Raw genomic sequence first — 18,806 nt, 5'->3', positions numbered from 1 at the left:
AACATATGGTATTCTCTAAATGGACAGTGGGATCAAAAGTGGAGATGTCAGTCATTTTCTAAAGTGAAGGGAAATTACCAGGAGCCCACAGGCCCATGAGCTCTCCCCAGATGAATCGCCGTGTGTCCAAGACTCCTGTTTAAAGAAACCACTAACCGGCTTAATTCCAGGGCTAATATAAAAATTTAAAGAAGAAAAGATCATAGTTAAGAATACAGTTAACACCAGTAACTAAGTCACGGGTGACCCCCAAATCAGACTGCTTTTCATCTCTGTTTTTCCCCCTCCCCACCCACTGTAGAAATGTGAAGCTCAATTAAATATCAAGGGATTAGGTGCTAAAACGAGGTAAAAGAAAACCTAGAGTTGTATATCCAAAATAAAATATATTACCTCGACTCTGCCTATTTCCAAAAAATAGATTTGCAAACTAAGCAGAGTAGACCATTGAATAATTCCCAGTCCGGTTCAGCCATGTTTCTGCCAGGACTGATTTAATGAACAGAATGTGACAATGTGGGCAAAGAAAGGCAGGATTCACATTCTGAGTCTGGTCAAGAAATAAATGGCTATTGGTCTGAATATCCATTGATGCAGTTTCCAATCACTCACGCTTGTTTTTTGATGTTGTTGTTTTCTTTGAATGATGCCTCTGGCAGAGCCCAGAGTTGGATTGGGCATTGGCGCCTGCTGCCTGGCCCTGGAGAACAGCCCTCCGGGCATCTACATTCACAGCCTTGCCCCGGGATCCGTGGCCAAGATGGAGAGCAATCTCAGGTATGTAGTAAACCTGGCATGTTCGTAAATATTCTGAGTACGTACACGTCAGATACCTGCCCTGTTACATTCCTTTATGTGATTCTAAATCTTTGTATTAGTTGCAGAAATATAGCCTGGATTATAATTAATAGCATCTCCAAAGGTGAAAAGCTAATATAAGTGAAACTTGGTTGAATTAGAGAACTCTGGATCTTGGCTTTTCAGATGTTGTTCTATTTGGACACAGAAGTTCAGTTTCAGAAATGACAAAACACAACTCTATACAGATAACTGTGATCCTCTAAATATTTCCTTTCACTTCTATAATCAGTTATGGGAAATTCAGTGGAGATGCTGGGACTTGCTCATTATGATTCAGGATCACTGGGTACAAGAGAGTCCTCAAATCATGCCTTTATTACTCAGCATCATCTCTTGAACCTTTTCTGTTGTTTCATTCCTTTCTGAGTGGTGATGTCGAGATGCTTACTGTCTGAAGTCACTGCGTGTCTGATTTCTTGATCCAGCTAGCTGCTGCGTGGTAGCATGGGTATCCTGTTTATACAAGACATGCCTAGGTATTCTGTTATATAATAGTTGCGATGGGTCTGTGCCCATCTAAACTTCACAAGAACATACATGTATTGCACGAAGCACTCTGTGCAAACAGTATCACCTTTCTTCCCACTAAGCTTCTAAGTCCTTGAGCAGTTGAGGAATTATCAAAATGACATTCCTTGAGGTTGCCATCTTGGGGCCCTGTTAATAGATTATATTATGTTTTTAGTTAATCATCAGAGTGAATTTCCATATGAAAAAAAAAGTTAGCAAATCATCCAAAGTACATTAAAGAAAATATACTTTTAGAACCCAAGGAAAAAAAATCCTTTAATGACATCCCAAGATGATGTTTCTTTCTTGAATGGTTCCATATGTCTGGAGCCTGCCAAATGAACATTCTTCAAACCCCATATAAAGAGTCTTTGTTCTCTTGTCCTGAGTTCTCTCCCTATAATTTCAAGTCAAAAATGGGCATCTTGTCTTCAATTTCTCATTTGTTCAAATTTGAAACGTTTTTACAAATTCTTGGGTAACCTTTGAGCTTCAGATATTTCCTCCTTAAATTATATTACAATAATCATTTCAAGATGGTAGGAAGAAAGAAATGGATGGTGGTCGAGGGGCTATCACGTGATGATTGAGAGGTAGACAGACCTGAGTTCAACAGTGTGTGACCTCTAGCTGACCTCTCTGAACCTGTGGTCTTCTCTACATAATGGGACTAATAATACCCCTTCAAGCACCCTTCTGTGGATGGCTTTGTACAGTGCCTGGCATACACTACGTGCTCAAGAAATGTTAGCCTGCGTGTTGTCCTTACTATGTTTTATTTACTTTTACTACTTCTGAAAATTTGGGTAGATAAGCATAATGACTTTTGCCAATTTAAAATCCAGTGTGTTTATATGAACGTGTTGCTCTTTTACATATATGCAAAGATGAACTACTTCTTTATTCAGAAGAGTTTCCTTGTTAGAAACCTCTCCCAGAAGAAAACCTTATAAAAAGTTGACTATTAACACAGTGTTGATTATGTTGCCTCCTTAGCCGCGGAGATCAGATCCTGGAAGTGAACTCGGTCAACGTCCGCCACGCTGCTTTAAGCAAAGTCCACGCCATCTTGAGCAAATGCCCTCCAGGACCCGTGCGCCTTGTCATCGGCCGGCACCCTAATCCAAAGGTGAAGGACTTCATACTGTTCTGCGTTTGGGAAGACGGCCTGGCTGTTTGTCCAGGAGCAGTGACACACACATTACAGTGAGACACATGCTCTTTGGTGGGTGGGGCAGTGCACTCGGCTAGCGATGGGAATCGGCCTGAGGCCACACAGTGGCTCAGGTGACAGCTACACGGGGGAAATGAATCATTGATCTGGACTTCTTCGTCTTCATGTTCTCAGGAAGATTTATTAGACAATTCTGACAGTGTTATTGGTGAATGTAAAATTTGGTAGAAGGTAGCAGTACCAGGTCTGGTTAACCCCAGCTGGCCATGTGATGATCTCTGGTGAGGTACTTAACCTATCTTGGGTTTCTGCATCCAGAGTATCTGAGAGCATTACACAAGATGACTTGCCCAGGCCATTCCTGACTTGAGCAGAATACTTCTGTAATTAGGTTTAAGAGCCCACTAATATTTTTTAGCACCGATATCACTCTATTGACCCCTATTGAACTTGCAGATTATCGTAACCCCTGTCCCCTAGGCCTCTGCTGTTATTTGGTCATCTCTTCTAAACATGTGCAGTTGCTTTTAATTTTTTCAGCTAGTCACAAGACACCTCAGCAAGTTCAACTCAACCCTCCTTGAATGCTAATTTTTGTTATTTTGAGCACTCAATGTACAAATTGTTTAAAATTAGTTTGTCTCTAACATTGTCATCAGGTTGTATTTTACAACATTTAGTCCTTTCCTTTTAACAACTCAGAATGCTCATTGGTCACGCCAGTTCGTTCCTTGCCTGTCCTGTGGCCACCAGCCCCTCCCTTGTATTGTTTGCAGGATTATTTGATTATGTCCTAAGTGGTCCCAGGCTGCTGAGCTTGTATGCCATTTTAAGAATAAGAAGTCTGTGCCAAGAGATGCTGTGGGTCCTCCCAGGTGCCACGCCTGGGATTTCCTTAGTGCATTAACGTCACAGCATCGTGCTTAGTGTCCCTGGTGTTCACTGTGGCCCTGGTTCTCCCAGTGCCAGTAAGTGCTTCCGGCTGTGCCTCCATCCTGGGCCTGCGAGGCGATGTCAGCCACGGTGCTTGGACAGAGGCTGTCATCAGACTGATTCAGAGTCAGCGCCACAGCTTCCTCCCCAACCCCCACCCCCCGCCCCCGCCATTGTTTTCTCTGGTCTACGTGCCTTCTCAAAAATGTCTTCCATAGAAGCTTCCTGGAAATCATTAGTATAAAATCAAGTTCTTCTACCTCTCCCCTGTTTTTCCTTGTCATTCCCCTTTTTCTCCATTCTGTTCTGCAGTCCTGACACTTTCTCTCGGCACCTGTTTACTCCATTTCCCCGCTCTCCCCTTGACGCTCTGGGTCGCTTCTAACATCGTTTTGCCTCATCATCACAGCCTGACCAGCCTCAGCTCCTTGCTCCAGAGCCCTCTCTTGGGTTCCACCACCCACATGGCCACACCACCCCTCACCTCAGGAAGCAGTCCACTAAGCTGTGGCTGAGCTGGCACATCCCTCAGCAATGCAATAGAAAGTTCAGTGCTCAGTGCTTGGCAGTCTGATGGCTTCAGGGCACGGCTGACTTCAAGTCCATTCCACTGCAACGCAGGCCACGGTCTGTTCAGCGGTCCACATCACCTCAGCCCAAAAGCATCTGCCTGATTTGCTAACCCAGTCAGACAAGCAAACAAAGATGGCATTTCAGTACAAAGCATGATGATCCAGGGGGACTGTGGTCTGTGATCCTTGAACACGCAGGTTGAGTCGTGTTTCCAGCCGCAATGAAATGGCCCTCCTGATGGTGCGGGAGATAATGGCCAGCAAAACCACAGTAACTGTTTGGCTGCACTTCACTTTTCCACCTAGGACCTAGGTAAACATGGCGTGCTCAGTTGTAACATCATACTATATTTTTCTTCTGGTCAAGGTTCCATTTTATGTTTAATGTATTTTTGTGCTGCTTATTACCCCAGCATTTCATACCAATCGTACAGTTTGATACTGAATGTATGTGCTTCCTTAATTTTCATGTTGTTCCAAGAGAAATACCACAAGGATTTTCTTTTCTTCTGTTTCTCTAACGGCTGGAGCAGTGGCTGCCCGCTTGGGATATTCAAACCCTCCAGGTCTAGACAAGCTGAGATTTGGACCCGCTCAGCAGCAGCGTCTAGCTTACGTTAAGTAGAAGAAAGTATTGGTAGTAGAAGTCTGTTTTTAACTGGTGCTGGGCTCTCAAGCATGATTCGAATTATCCAGGAAATCTTTCACTCGTTTCAAACCCCAACCATTTTTTCCCCCCACTCTGAAAAACAATTGCAAATCTTGAAGGCCTAATATCAAGAAAAAGTTGCAACCACTGCTTTAGCTGACATTTTCCCTGACTTATTTATACAAAATTGCGCTTTGCTTTATGAAGGTGTGTGTGTGTGTGTAAGCAAGTGTATATGCCACTGTGCATGTGTGTGTACATATTTTATTTCCAAAAATCCTACTATAAAGTATTACATAAAGGCCATGATGTGATTGTGGTTCAGTGTAATGCTAAATCCTGTATAGAAACACACACTTAAGACAGATTGCTATGCTTAGCCAAATATTATTTAGACTAAATGTTATTTTAGTATACAAAATTATCATTCTAAGTTTAAAATATAAGCCTTACTTTTTAAAAAAGTTACTTACGTAATTGTCTTTTAAAACATCTCAAAGTTTAGCATGTATCAGGCTTTTAAAAAGTCTTCTCATGAATGATGACAGGGTGGATAACAACTTATGGCGGGCGGGGGGTGGGGGGTGGAGATCTATGAACCCACTGTGATACCAATAAATACAGAAGGAAAAGAAGAGTTGTGAAATCACTATATTGAAAACTTCACTATAAGAATTGATTCAGACAAGAATACTCAATGAAGCTAAAACCATTGAGTGAAAATACACTGGGGAGCAGGATTTGACATAGTTTCAAGCTATCTCCTTACAGATGACCCATTAATGACCAAAAATTTAAAATAAAATAAAAATCCAGTGGAGAAATCTGCTGAACTCCATCCCAATCACGTAATCAAAGTTACCACCAATTATGAAACACACTGACCCTGCGTGCTGCTGTGATGCACTGAGAAGGAAACGAGTTTTATCGTTTTTCTGCCCAAAAATGCATAATCTAAATCTAAGCATGAAGAAACTATTTAGGCACATCCTTTGAGGGTTTGGATTGGTCTCATTTCTTCCAAAATATCAGTATCATGAAAGACAAAGAAGGGCTCTGAATTGCTTTGGCTTAAAGGAGACCAAAGGGACATGACCCTAGATCATGCACTGAATTCCAGATTGCCAAAAAGAAAAGGAATTCCGTGAAGTACAACTATGCAGAAACGTTTGTCAGTGACAGCGCACTGAAGTCCAGCAGATAAGGGGCTTGCACAGAATGTAAATGCTACGTCACTGTGCACAGCATTTAGCTCGGTGACATTTTTCCCTGGCGAGATGTAGTTGAGGAAAGCCTCGGTGATTTGCATTCTCCAGGAAAACCCTTATCGCAGGCCAGCATCAAACTTCCCGGAACCACTTCCAGTCTGAGTGGTGTTTCTGAAGGAGACTTCTAGGACAGTTGGTTAAACTGGAACACGAAATGTAGGTATAGTAGATAGTCATTTGTATCAGCATTGAATTCCCTGAATTTAATAATAGTACCAGGGTTATTTAAGGGAATGTCCTTGTTTTTAGGAGCTACGTGATAAAATATGTACAGTTGACGGGTCACGATGTAAGTTTGACATTGTTTCGATAAAGTTTAGGAAAAAAGAGTTAGAAGTGAGTGTCCCAAAGAGAGGCAGATACCAGCCTCTGCACTTGATTGCTTTGCTTAACGAACTTGGGAGCCAACGGAAGGTCTTGTGAGTATATTGTTTCAAGCAGCCAGTCAGCCCAGTTTGGGTCTTCTGTGCCCTGAGCGATGGCTTCAGGGGACGAGCAGGACCCTTGGCCCCTGGTTTTCTCTCCTCTTGCCTCTGCTCAGCTTCTGCCTGTTTCTAGCTCCTTTTTGTTGGGGAAAATAAGTAAATAAACCCATCTAACTTGTGCTTTCTGCTGAAATCCAGGTTTCCGAGCAGGAAATGGATGAAGTGATAGCACGCAGCACTTACCAGGACAGCAAAGAGGCCAGTTCCTCTCCTGGCTTAGGTACTGTACCCGCACATTTTCATTCAGCCTTCGGAAGCGTCTCATTAGGTGCCCCAAGGGGCACTCCCGTGTAGTAGGGCTGGGTTCACTCTCTGCGATTATCACGTTGGACAGAAGTTGCTGTCGTAGAGATGCTATGCTTTCCCTTAGCGGCTGCTTCTGATATCTGCAGTTGTGTAATCTGCTTTATTAGAGTTCTAATCACGCATGCCTCTTAGATCACTTTAAGATGATTTGCAAAAATGAGTTAGCAGCATTTCATGGCTTCATGTGCAACTCATCTGACCTGTGCTCACTGAACATGAAGCGAGACCAAAATATCAGCTGTTTGGTGTGTCTGTTGTTAGCTGCAGAGTATAGTATCCAAAAACCTGGGGTTTCTTGACATGAATTAAAAGTTTCAACTTAAGAAAGGCAATAGAGGCTGCAGAAATCACGCTTTCCCCTTCCCACGTGGAACAGTTCAGGCGGAGGAGGACCGAGATAGTAAGAATTTCATATGAATTTAAAACAGGAAGCATGGAGTCCTATAGAATGGAACCTAAAGGAACTGCAAACATGTCTGAACTTGAGATATTACTCACGTCAGGATTGATGGGAGGAAAGGGCACTGAGCCATGAGTTGCTGGTTGACAGAGGAAAGGAGAGGCATAGGAATTCTTGGAAACCATGAAATACCCTGATTATCTGCATCCATCATTAATATATTTAAAATTATGGCACAGCCATAATGGGCCCTTTATTCAGCCAGCCCGTTCTCCCGGCCTGTCTGAAAGCTGTCCCTCTCATGCTCCCAGCGGAGCCCCTCGGTCATTTATGAAAGATGTTATTAAGCCATGATCCTCATGCCCAAGATCTCTTGGCTCATGGCATATAATTTAAAGTCTCCATGCTGAGTCTTTTCATCCTTCAACTAAAGTCTAAAATAGATATTCATCCCTCTTCCCGGCTCTTGTGTGAGTTTCCTGGGTGGTGTCCCTTTGTTCATTCATCCTGTAACCCACTCAACACACATTTCCTATCCAGGAGCCGTGCTGAGCACCATAGGGTCGGCTCAGTGAGGGTCTCAGCCCTGTACATAGTGAAAGAGCCGAGGAAGAGAGATGAGATGAATCTACTTATAATTTGATTATACCGTGTGCCTGGGAATTGGTGTATGAGTAGCATAAAATACTTTTGAGATTCAGACGAAGTGCCTCCCAACTGGGATCATCATGGAGATGGTAGCACCTGAGTTAAGTCCTAAAGCATGAGCAGAATCTCGGGAGGTGGGGCGGGATAGGGACGGGTTCTCAGGTAGACCGCATGCATGTCGATACCTGTGCACCTGGCCCATCAGTGCTAGTCAAGCAGAGAGGGCTTTGTTTAGTGTGTTTGGCTCCTCCTTTTCTAGTTAAGGATGTGAGCCTATTTGTACAGATTGGAGCTTTGTTGACAACATGGTGAATTTTTCCCCCAACAGGTACCCCCTTGAAGAGTCCCTCTCTCGCAAAAAAGGTGAGTCAGGGTGCACTGCTGCCTCACTCCACTAGCCCATGAACAAATTCCTGGAGCCCAGAAATCAAATGTGAGGGCCCAGCCTGTATTTCTGTCCAGTGAGTCATTTGGCCACTTTACACAGGAAATAGCAACAATGCTGATTTGAGAACAAGAATATGAATGTGTTTCTTTTGTTAAATATTCATTCAGGAAAAGAAATAGAGCAACAGAATAAAAGAACCGAACTGCAATTTGAAAAATAGTTTTCTAAATGCTCCATAAGAAGAGGGCGGGCCCTGGTTGGATTTGGGGGGGCCTGCGTCTTTAAGGAGACGGTGGCATCGTTCCCGGCTGGCTGTTCCTGCGTCCCAGTGGGTCTGAGCACAGGATCCAAGCTCCCCTGGGTTCTGTTTCATCAACAGGCTGCACCAGTGGCTTGGAATTCCATTCTGTTTTCCTATCGCTTCCTCACTGTTTTTCCTGGGAGGGTTGATACATGGCTGCTGTGGCTTTTCTCAGCATTGCCAAACATTTGGCAAAAAACAAAAAAAGAACCTTAAAAAATGTTGTCTGGCAGCAACCGTTGGCTTTTGATTCATTAAACGTTTAATTGAGCCATCCCAAAGTAAATGGAAGTGGGTGTTCACGCCACAGCTGCTCCGAATGACCATGGATTAGAACAAAGTGTTCTTGGAAAGATAGGAAGTAATGTTGAGAATATCCCGCTTCCAAACCGTCCAACACTGTCTTCTTCAACAGGACTCCCTGCTCTCTGAAGCCGACCTCTCCCAGTACTTTGCCCCGGACGTCGCAGGCCCCTTGGCAGACTTCGTGGTGGCGGGCTCGGAGGACGAGGAGCACGTGGGGAGCGGCTGCAGCCCCTCCAGTAAGCAGGGACTGCTCCCCGGCCCTGCCATGCTGGCTTACCGCATACCACAGCGCTGTGATATGCAGAGAAAGGGAAGCCAGGCCTCTGGCCGAGCAGAAGCCATCTTTCTAGCCTGACTAAATCCAGAGTGTTTGTTTTTTTGAAATGGCCACTTGATTCTGCAGTGAATGGGCTGGGCACGCATTCTACCCCCCGTGGCGAAGGTGGCCTTTGGGTGCTATGTACATAGCGGAGTCTTGAAATGTATGGCATCCAGGGTTTGGCACCCCAATGACCTACGTTTGAGGGGAATACCAGCCAAATGTCAGGCCCTTCCCTCCCGAGACCCTGACTAATTATTTTTAGAAAGCAGTGGAAGATTCAGAACTTATAAGAGACAGACATTTAGTCTCATTGATTCTCAGTATAATATGAGAAAAGGCTCTGACATGAGCGGTAGGGATTTCTCAGACTTGCTGCTGTGGTGGCCTGTTGCAGTTTGTCTCTGATGTGTGAACATGAAAGTGCCCGTCTTAGGAGAGGCAGGGGAGGATCACCCTGTGTCTCGTCTGGAGCAGCGGATGAGCTCACTCTAGTCTGATGGGAACACTTCAAGGTGGAAGCATGTGTCGTTTTTCACTCTATTTAGCAAGATGTGTAGAGTTTGCTTAGCAGCCCAGGCCTCGCTTCCCCTCGGGGGTGGGACTCATTTGTAGATGATAACCTCAGGCTTAGCTGTGCCCACAGGCTGGGAGTTTACCTGCCCTCAGTCCGCCGCCTTTGTGCTGATGAAGGACCTCGGGTGGTAAGAAGGCCCAGGCCTGGGGCACTTGTTGGTCCCTGACATCCTCCTAAAGAGGATTAGCGGCAGCAGCATCTGGGCTGGGCCCAGCCATGCATTAGAGATCCTGATGGTGACAATGCATTCCTGCCTCTAGGCAGCGCCCACATTTAAGTTCAACAATTCAGAGGTTCAGGTACAAAAATAAAAACACAGAAGGGCGGCCAGCAGGAAAACTCCCGGCTGTCCTCTCTGCCCCTGCAGACCTCAGAAAGCCGTATCGTTAAAGCCTGGTGCCCAGTGGCCAGAGGGCACCAGAGGGCCATGTGACTGTGGAAATGCTCAGGGGTTAAGTTGTTAAGATCAGGCCGGATGGGAAGCTATTTCATCTGACTTTCTCTCCCCACCAGCTCCCAAGGAACCAGGAAAAGCCAGGGCCAACAGCCTTGTGTGTCTAGGAAGCCAGCGGGGCTCTGGGCTCTTCCACAAGCAGGTGACAGTCGCCAGACAAGCCAGTCTGCCCGGGAGCCCGCAGGTCCTCCGCAACCCTCTCCGCCGCCAGAAGAAGGTGGGCTGCTACGCGGACGACGCCAGCGATGAGGAGGAGTTCGAGGGCGAAGGGGACTGCATCTCCCTCCCAGGGAGCCTCCCAGGTGCCGGCAGGCCTCTGACAGAGGACGACTCTAGGCATGGCTTGACCTCTCCCAAGGTCATGGGTGTCAACAACCGAGAGGACCATCCCCAGAAAACACTGGTCAGCAAGGCCTCCTCGGTGCCTCTCCTTGGCAGCTCCCTGAGCTTGGAGAGTGTCCCAGGGGACTTGGGGGACACTCCTCCCCATGCAGCCAACCCGCTGTCTTCTGCAGAGGCCCCCAAGGGTGGCTCTGGCTGCCTGAGGAGGAAGGAACTGCCGGGGTCCAGGAGTTCACCCAAATTGGAATACAAAGCTGATACCCAGAGTCTGGTGAGTGCGGACAGCGCCAGTGCCCCCCAGCAGAGGAGTGAAAGCCTGGGGTGCAGGCACAGGCCAGTGGCCAGGGTCAGCCCACACTGCAAGGGGCCAGAGGCCTCGGCCAGGCCCACTGCGTCCGAGACAGTAAACCTGACCGCCGGAGGTAATGATCCCCAGGATCTGGAATCTAAGGCCCAGGCCGCTTCCATCCACGAGACCATGTCTGGCTTCCTACCAGGTGGAGCTGTGGAAAAGGTAACTGAGTTTCTCCTAGGTACCTGGGATCTAGGTGGATGCTGTGTGAATGAAGGTGGAGAGTGTTATAATGCACAGGGTGTGTGCCTAAAAGCAAGGACAATGATTGGAGAATTATCTTTTGTCAACAGTCACTCATTTCAGTGCACTGACTGCTCCGGAATGTGTCAGCAGGTTGGGAGGGGAAGGGCCAGGTGTTCAGTCATAGATCATTCGGCCAAAAGATATCATCGCTCTTACCTGTGCATGGGTCCTGTGGTCGGTGATGGAAGGGCAGTGCGAGGCGGGTAGAGGAAAACGCTGGTCTGGCCCGGTGTCTCCGCTGACTGGTTGGGTGGCCACTTGAGGAAGTTACCGCGCCTTTCTGAGCCACAGTTGTCTGGCCGTGAAGTCGGGATGCCGTGTGCCCTGATCCACTCACAGAGTTGGGGTAACCATCAAACATAGGGCAACAGTGACTAACTCCTGAATGGTCCCTATCTTATTTAACTTTCTACAGTGATTATGTGTAATTAAAGCTACTCGGAGCCTTGTTGTGTCACATGAAAGAAACGTATCGTGCCACCACATGAAATGCAAGTTAATATTATGTTATTACTTGGTTACACCTCGGTCAGAATGACCCAAAATTACCAAATTGCTCATTTTTAAAAATTTCAGAATACCTTCCCTTTAGCAAGGAGAGAGTAAGAGAAAAAATTTTACTGAAGATCTCCTCAACTATATGGTTTCTGTCTGAGCAGAGCTGAGGTGACTTGGAAGGCCATATTTATAAAGATGTGTATTCAAGTGGTTTATATAGCATACGTGTAAATAGACCAGAAAATACAAAGTCATAAAAACTATACTCAACAGAAGGGGTTTTCCAAACCCTACAGAAAGAGTGGAAATGCACATTTTTCCCCTCCTAAACAATTACTGCCTCCAACTAGAACATGTGTTTAAAAATGTAATGTTCAGCTAATGGGTAAATGATACTTTCCTTTTAAAAAGTACCAGACAAGTTCTGGATAACTATCTAAAGCCAAATTGGCATTTTTATTCATAACGATTTATATCTATAATAATAAGGGCCTTTGCCATTGTGGATTCATATTCCCAATACGAACTTTGAATGGCATTTAAAACTTGTGCACCAAAGAAGTTCCAAAATTTGATTTTATTTATACGTGAGAAAGGAAATAGAATGCATTGCCATACAGTATTTACTTCCAAATACTGGAAGCTAGGAAAAGATATCTTTCTCTTTTGGTCAGTGGGTTGTCTTCCATTTTTAAAGCCTTTTAAATTGAGAGGAGATTCGCATGACCTAGAGTAACCATTGCAAAGCGTACGACCCAGTGGCACTGGGGCAGAGTGCTGCCCAGCCACCCGTCTAGGCCAGGACCCTCTGCCATCCTGCACTGCAGCCACGCCTGACCGGAGGGTTCTGCAGCAGGTGATGGACATGTCACAAGAGCAGCTGAGAGCCCTCTGTCAGTTCACCCCTCTCCTCTGCTGCCACCTTTGGGCCCCTCTCTGACTCTATCCCAGAGGGTACATTTAAAGTAAATCTGATTTGACTTTTTAGAAAGTTAGTTTCAAAATTTTTCTACAGTAGATACTAGATGGAAGGAAGGAAGCTAAAGTGAAATTCTGAAATATTAAATGCCCATGTCATTTATCCAGATGAGTTCTCCCCCTAACTACCACACTGAGGAGCTGAGTTGACAGGCTTGGGTATCGATATGTGATATAATGTCGATAATTCCTTCCATCTATAGCCTTTTGTAGGATGCATGTTGTTTTTATAACTTAATACTGCCTTTTATTTAAAATCCTGAGTTAGGGCAAGTCTTCTCATTCCCCCCCACCCCCCCCGCGCCCCTTTTTTCCCCTCAATTTTTAAAATTGTGGTAAAATATATATAATATGGTTTACCATGTTAACCATTTTTAAGTGTAAAGTTCAGTGGTAATAATAATCATAATGTTATTAAACCATCACCACCATCCATCTCCAGAACCCTTCATCTTGTAAAATGGGAACTGTGCCCATTACACAGTAACTCCCCAGTCCCTGCACACCACCCTTACTTTGTCTCTAGGATTTTAACTCCTTTTCCTACCTCATGTAAGTAGAATCATACAGTTCTTTTCGTGACTGGTTTATTTCACTTTAGCATGATGTCCTCAAAGCTCATCCATGTTGTAGCATGTCAGAATTCCTTTTCTTTTTTTGAGACTAATACTCCATTGTACGTGTAGACCACGTTTCTTAATTCTATCAGTGGACACTTGCATTGCTTCCATATTTTAGCTACTGTGAATAATACTTCCATGAACATAGGTGTACTAATATCTCTTCAAGTCCCTGCTTTCAAATTTTGGGAATATACCCAGAAGTGGGATTGCGGGATCATGATTGTTCTATTGTAGTTTTTTTAAGGAACCTTCACACTCTTCAAAGTGGCTGCACCAATTTACATTCCTACCAACAAGTGCACAAGGTTCTAATTTCATCTCCTGACCAACACTTGTTATTTCTGGTTTGGTTGGTTTTGTTTGTTCTTTTAAAATGGGGGGGGGGGGGAGGGGAAAGGAAAGGAGAAAGGGAGAGAGAGGGAGAAATATCGATTTGTTGTTCCACTCATTTATGCATTCATTGGTTGATTCTTGTATGTGCCCTAACCGGGGACTGAACCTGCATATCCGGACAAGGCTCTAACCAACGGAGCTACCCAGCCAGGGCTCTGTTTCTTTGATAGCCATCCTAATGGGTACGAACGAGGTGGCATCCCATTGTGGTTTTGATTTGCACATCCCTGATCACCCACAGTGGACAGTTGAAAAAGCTGAGGCTTGGGAAGAGTGACCAGACCACGCAGTTTCTAGTCCCGTTCTGCGGCCCCTAGTCTGGGATTTCTGAATTTTCCCAAACCAGCTCTCCTCTGGGTATGACGTCTTGGAGAGCTATTGACAGTGACTTGCTGTTGTCATTGTGCCAGGACTCTCCGGGGAAGCTGACCATTGGGCATGGGCCCCACCCAGGAGCTGGCCGCCTCCCAGAGAGCCTGCCCGAAGCTGGACCAGACCAGGGGCAATACCCTGGGACGGGTAAGATTTGTTTACCATTCGCTATGCTTCTACAGGGGAGGGTAGAAGTTCCCCTAAAAATCATTACGTGTGGAGAATTTGAACAGGTGGGAAAACCCTTACACAGGTTCACCATACATAAAAGCTGCCTGCGTCTCACGCCACGGCAGTGTGCCTCTCCGTCCCGGCGACACCCCTCACCCGTTTGTGGCGTGTGCCTTAGAGTACATGAGACACGTGGTGAACACAAGGACTGCCTGCCCGTGGAATATCTTTCTGAAAAGACCAAAAAGACAGATTGCTTACAGTTTTCCATATTTTACTTTATTTTTCTTCTCACATTTCCCCTTTTTCTTCTCCCCTCCCACTCCACCTTCTGTTTACCTTCTTGACACAGGACTGGATGGCTCCCCAGACCTTGTCCCTTCCCCAGGGCAAAAAGGGGCTGCTCACCCGGACCCCAGCAAGACCTCCATGGATGCAGGACATGGGAGGCGGCCTGAGGACCCCAGAGAGCCAGTGCCGCCCAGGGCCCCCAAGTCTGAGGACAGACGTCAAGGCAGCCCTGCCCGGGTCCACAGCACCTCCCCAGGGAAGACAGCAGGGTCTCATCCCCTGGACACCGGCGGGCCCGACACCACCAGCAAGGCAGCTGCCCCTGGGGGAGCAGGGCCTGGGGCAGAAGGAGCGGCTGCAGCCAGCACTGTCCTGTCACCAGCCCTCCTCACAGGCCAGGACACACGAGGAGTTGCAGGCGACCACAGCCAAACTCTGGCAGGGACCCTCGTGCCTGCACCCTCCTGGAAGTCTGCTGGGCTTGAGGGAACGGACTCCGAGCCTGGGAGGGCACCGCAGGCCAGCCACTCCTGGACGTCACCCACTGACCGGGCCAGAGGGGGGTGTGGTGGTGCCTCGGAGCACCACTGCCCTGTGACCAATGTGGACAGATGCCTCGAGGAGCAGGATGCCTCGGAAGGAAGACTTCCGTCTCCGGACAGAGGGCACCGAGCGAGGCCGGAGGGCAGTGCTCAGGGTCAGCTGCCCACAGGAGCTGCAGGAGGATGCGCCCGCCGAGCTGAGCCAGCCACCGGGAACCAGGCCCCCACCCCCAAGAGGGCCTGGGCGGCGTGCCAACCCCCTCACCCCCCCTGGACCTCCCAGCCTTCTGTTTTGGATTCAGTTAATCCTGACAAACATTTTACTGTGAACAAAAACTTTCTGAGCAACTATTCTAGAAATCTCAGCAGTTTTCACGAGGACGGCGCATCCCTGTCAGGAACTGCTGACAGCATGGAGTTGTCTCTCTCCTCCATGTACGGGGACGCCGAGGACTCATCCTCTGACCCCGAGTCGCTCCCTGATGCCCTGCGAGCTTGCACCAGGGACACCCGGTCACCTACTCGTTCTCGTGGGTCTTCTCACAGGGAAGACACTACGGAATCGGAGGAGGAGCAAATTGAAATCTATTCCACAGGGGGTTTCCCCACCCCAACCTCGATGGCGGGGCCCATGCCTGCCCAGGAGGCGCCCTGCCCTGTGCCAGCCGGAGGCCTGCCCCTGCGGCACAGTGCTCTGGGTGAGGCCGTGGGAAGTCCACGTGAGAGAGCCTACTTCATGCCGGGAGCCTCGTGCCCTCCAACCCCGAGCTCTGCCCAGCCGTCTCCCCTCAGGGGCAGAAGTGCTCAGGGGCATGAACCTCCCGTGGACCCACAGATTCCACAGCACCAGGGGGCCCCCAGCACTGGCTCAGCTGTGGAAAACCACAAGCCCTCCGCAGCCGCCAGGCATCTTCACAGCGCCCCGGTTGCCCTCAGCTCTCCCAACATGGTGAATGGTTTGGGACACGATTTGGATGGTGAAACCACAGATGAAAAACAAGAAACAAGTGTGAATGCAACTGAAAGTGCAGGTGCCCCTGAGAACGGGGAATGTGCCCTGGCAAACCTGCACAGCTCCAAAAGCCAAGACCTGGAGGACCCGCTACAGAAACCAAAACTGGTCTCCAGGAGGCCCATCATGGCCTGGTTTAAAGAGATCAATAAAAGCAACCAAGGTGGTCATTTGCAGAGCAGGACTGACAAGGGGCAACCCGCCATGCCAGCCACCAGTCCTGACTCCAAAAGTCAGGTGCTGAGCACAAGCCACAGAAAGGGGGTTGCTGTGCCGAATAGTCCTCCTCCGCTGAAACTGAATCTTGAAAATAAAGAACCACCTAAAAAAAGTTCTGTGGAGACCCTTGTAAGTAACGGTCAGAAACCCAAGTCCGGTGCTAAGCTGAAGAGGCTGAGCAGCAAGAGCAAAAGCAAAGGCAGCGCCGAGGGCCCTGCAGCTAACATGCCTAAGGCCGGAGGGACGGACCCCAGGAGGTCCCTGGTCTCACCCCAGGCCTCCCACAAAATGCTCTCCAAGGTCACATCACACCGGTCCCACGGAGCTGACCACGAGGAACCTGGCAAAAATGCCGCAGCCACTGCCAGGTCTCCCCAGTGTGCGCCGGAGAGCAAGCCACCCCCTGCAGCCTCGGGGTCACTGAGGCTGTCAGCCTCCGACACGAGCATCAGACCACTCGCTTCGCCCCTCACCTCCCCCAGGGCTCTTCCTGAGCAAGGTGCGGGCAACAGGTTCCACGCGTCTGTGCACTCCAGACCCGACAGAGGCAGCCCGGCCGCCCCCAGACCTAAGTGTGGACCAGAGAGCAAGGCGGCCTCGGGGACAGGTCCCGCCACCTCGAGGAGCAGCACGCCCACAGCAGTGGACCGGCGGGAACCCCCACCTCCCCAGCAGGGCCAGCAGCTCACGTATTCAGTACCCGAAGCAGCCCAACCTGGGGTGACTGGTGGTGACAAAGGAAGCAACACAATTGCTAATGATCCCCCAGAAAGAACCAACCAGCTGAAAATAGTTGAAATTTCTTCTGAAAGAATGCCAAAGAATGCATGTGGTGACACGCCAGCGGAAAGGGGTAGACAGGGAGGGTTCGTGACCCCGAGCAACGGTCAGAAGAGTGAACTTAGACTCTGCCACCAGCCAGTGGAATCGTCCCCAAACCACGGACCTGCACTGGCATCCCGCGCCGCCCCGGTGGAGCCGGAAATGCAGCGCTCCTTCAGCGTGGCGAAGCTGGCCGCCTCCTCCCCGGGGAAGTCGAGCCAGGTGCCAGCCTGCCCGGAGATGCCCAAGAACAGCACAGCAGCGGCCCCTATGGATGAGCATCCCTATTTCACGCCAAGGCCGGCAACCAGGACCTACTCCATGCCAGCCCAGTTCTCGAGCCATTTTGGACGGGAAGGGCCTTCCCTGCACAGCCCAGGGCGCTCCCACCGGGACAGCCAGATCCCCGGGACAAGCGGCCCGGAGGCCAAGGGGTGCAGAGGCGGAGGTCTCGGCCTGGCTAACGGACCGGGCGTCTACAGTGTGAAGCCCCTGCTGGAGACGTCGCGGGCCCTCCCAACCACCGACGAAGGGGACGTCCTTTCAGTGCAGGACACGAGCTGCCTCATCACCGACAAAATCCGAGTCACCAGAAGACACTACTACTTGGAGCAGCACTGGCCCCACGAATCTACCTCATTCTTCTCGGTGAAGCAGAGGATCAAGTCCTTTGAGAACCTGGCCAACTCGGACCGGTCCCTGGCCAAGTCTGGGGCTTCCGCTTTTTTGTCTGTGAGCTCCAAGCCTCCCATTGGGAGACGGTCCTCTGGCAGTGTAGTTTCAGGAAGCCTCAGCCATCCCAGTGACCTGGCAGCGAGGTCACTGCGACGCAGCCTGAGTTCCTGCAGCGAAAGCCAGGGCGAAGCCAGCACCCTCATCCCCCAGATGACCAAGTCCCCGTCCAGCATGACACTGACCGTCCCCCGGCATCACCCGGTGGAGGCCAGGAACAAGGGCCCTGATTCCGACACGAAGCAATCGCTTGGTCCTTCCGGAATCCCCACCCCAATGGTAACCCCGGCCTCTCCCATCAAGAAGAACAAGTCCTCAGTGCGCCACACCCAGCCCTCGCCGGTATCCCGCTCCAAGCTCCAGGAGCTGAGGGCCTTGAGTATGCCCGACCTTGACAAGCTCTGCAGTGAGGACTTCCCTGCAGGGCCCACAGCTGTGCTCTTCAAAACAGAGCTGGAGATCGTGCCCAGGAGGTCTCCTGGCTCCCCTGCCGGAGGCCTCAATGGGGCCACTGCCCTTTTGTGTCCTGTGCAGGGGGCAGACAGGGCCTGTCCAGGTGGAAGCAGGCCTAAAGCCAGTGAGCCTGGGGCACCCAGTTCAGCCAATATGAGTGAAACCACCCGGGAGCTGCCCTCTGGAAAAAGCTGGTCAGTTAAGTAAGTATCTGCCCTTTATTTTGATTATTATTATGCACTAGTTTTAAGATTTATAGAAATGTTTCAAAGATAATGCAGTTTCCATGCACCGCTCACCCAGCTCTTCCTAATGTTAGCATCATATACTACCACCATCCATTAATCAAAGTAAGTTAATACTGGAACACAATTACTACAGACTTGATTCAGACGTCACTGAATAAATCCCCAAAATGTCCTTTTTTGCTCCAGCATCCAGCCCAGGATAGCAACATCACATTTAGCCCCTTGTTTTCAATACCATTACAGAGACGTGGTGCCTGCAGGGGGCGTGTTTGTCCTAATGTTGTGCTCAGGAGAGGCTTCTCACTAGGGAACTGCTCAGAGATGGTGGTGGACAGGGCTGCGCCTCAGGGAAGAATTGGGA

The 18,806-nt window shown here is 48.8% G+C and overlaps 1 protein-coding gene across 16 annotated transcripts in view; it reads left to right on the top strand.

Moving 5' to 3' along the window:
- PDZD2 (PDZ domain containing 2) overlaps nucleotides 1-18,806 on the top strand; it is a 327,541-nt gene that overhangs the window by 296,890 nt on the left and 11,845 nt on the right. For all 16 annotated transcript variants that reach the window (XR_009452690.1, XR_009452689.1, XM_059694710.1 and 13 more), the window contains 8 exons: nucleotides 660-777; nucleotides 2,368-2,500; nucleotides 6,591-6,672; nucleotides 8,135-8,169; nucleotides 8,911-9,037; nucleotides 10,211-11,007; nucleotides 13,994-14,102; nucleotides 14,479-18,400. Coding sequence is in view for 14 of the 16 variants with exons in the window: in XM_059694710.1 (XP_059550693.1) it covers nucleotides 660-777; nucleotides 2,368-2,500; nucleotides 6,591-6,672; nucleotides 8,135-8,169; nucleotides 8,911-9,037; nucleotides 10,211-11,007; nucleotides 13,994-14,102; nucleotides 14,479-18,400 (5,323 nt within the window). In the remaining 2 variants the exon portion in view is untranslated. The remainder of the gene's footprint in view (nucleotides 1-659; nucleotides 778-2,367; nucleotides 2,501-6,590; nucleotides 6,673-8,134; nucleotides 8,170-8,910; nucleotides 9,038-10,210; nucleotides 11,008-13,993; nucleotides 14,103-14,478; nucleotides 18,401-18,806) is intronic.

This window comes from Myotis daubentonii, chromosome 4 (assembly GCF_963259705.1).
Source record: "Myotis daubentonii chromosome 4, mMyoDau2.1, whole genome shotgun sequence".
Lineage (NCBI taxonomy): Eukaryota > Metazoa > Chordata > Mammalia > Chiroptera > Vespertilionidae > Myotis > Myotis daubentonii.
This window is presented reverse-complemented; position numbering and strand designations above follow the sequence as displayed.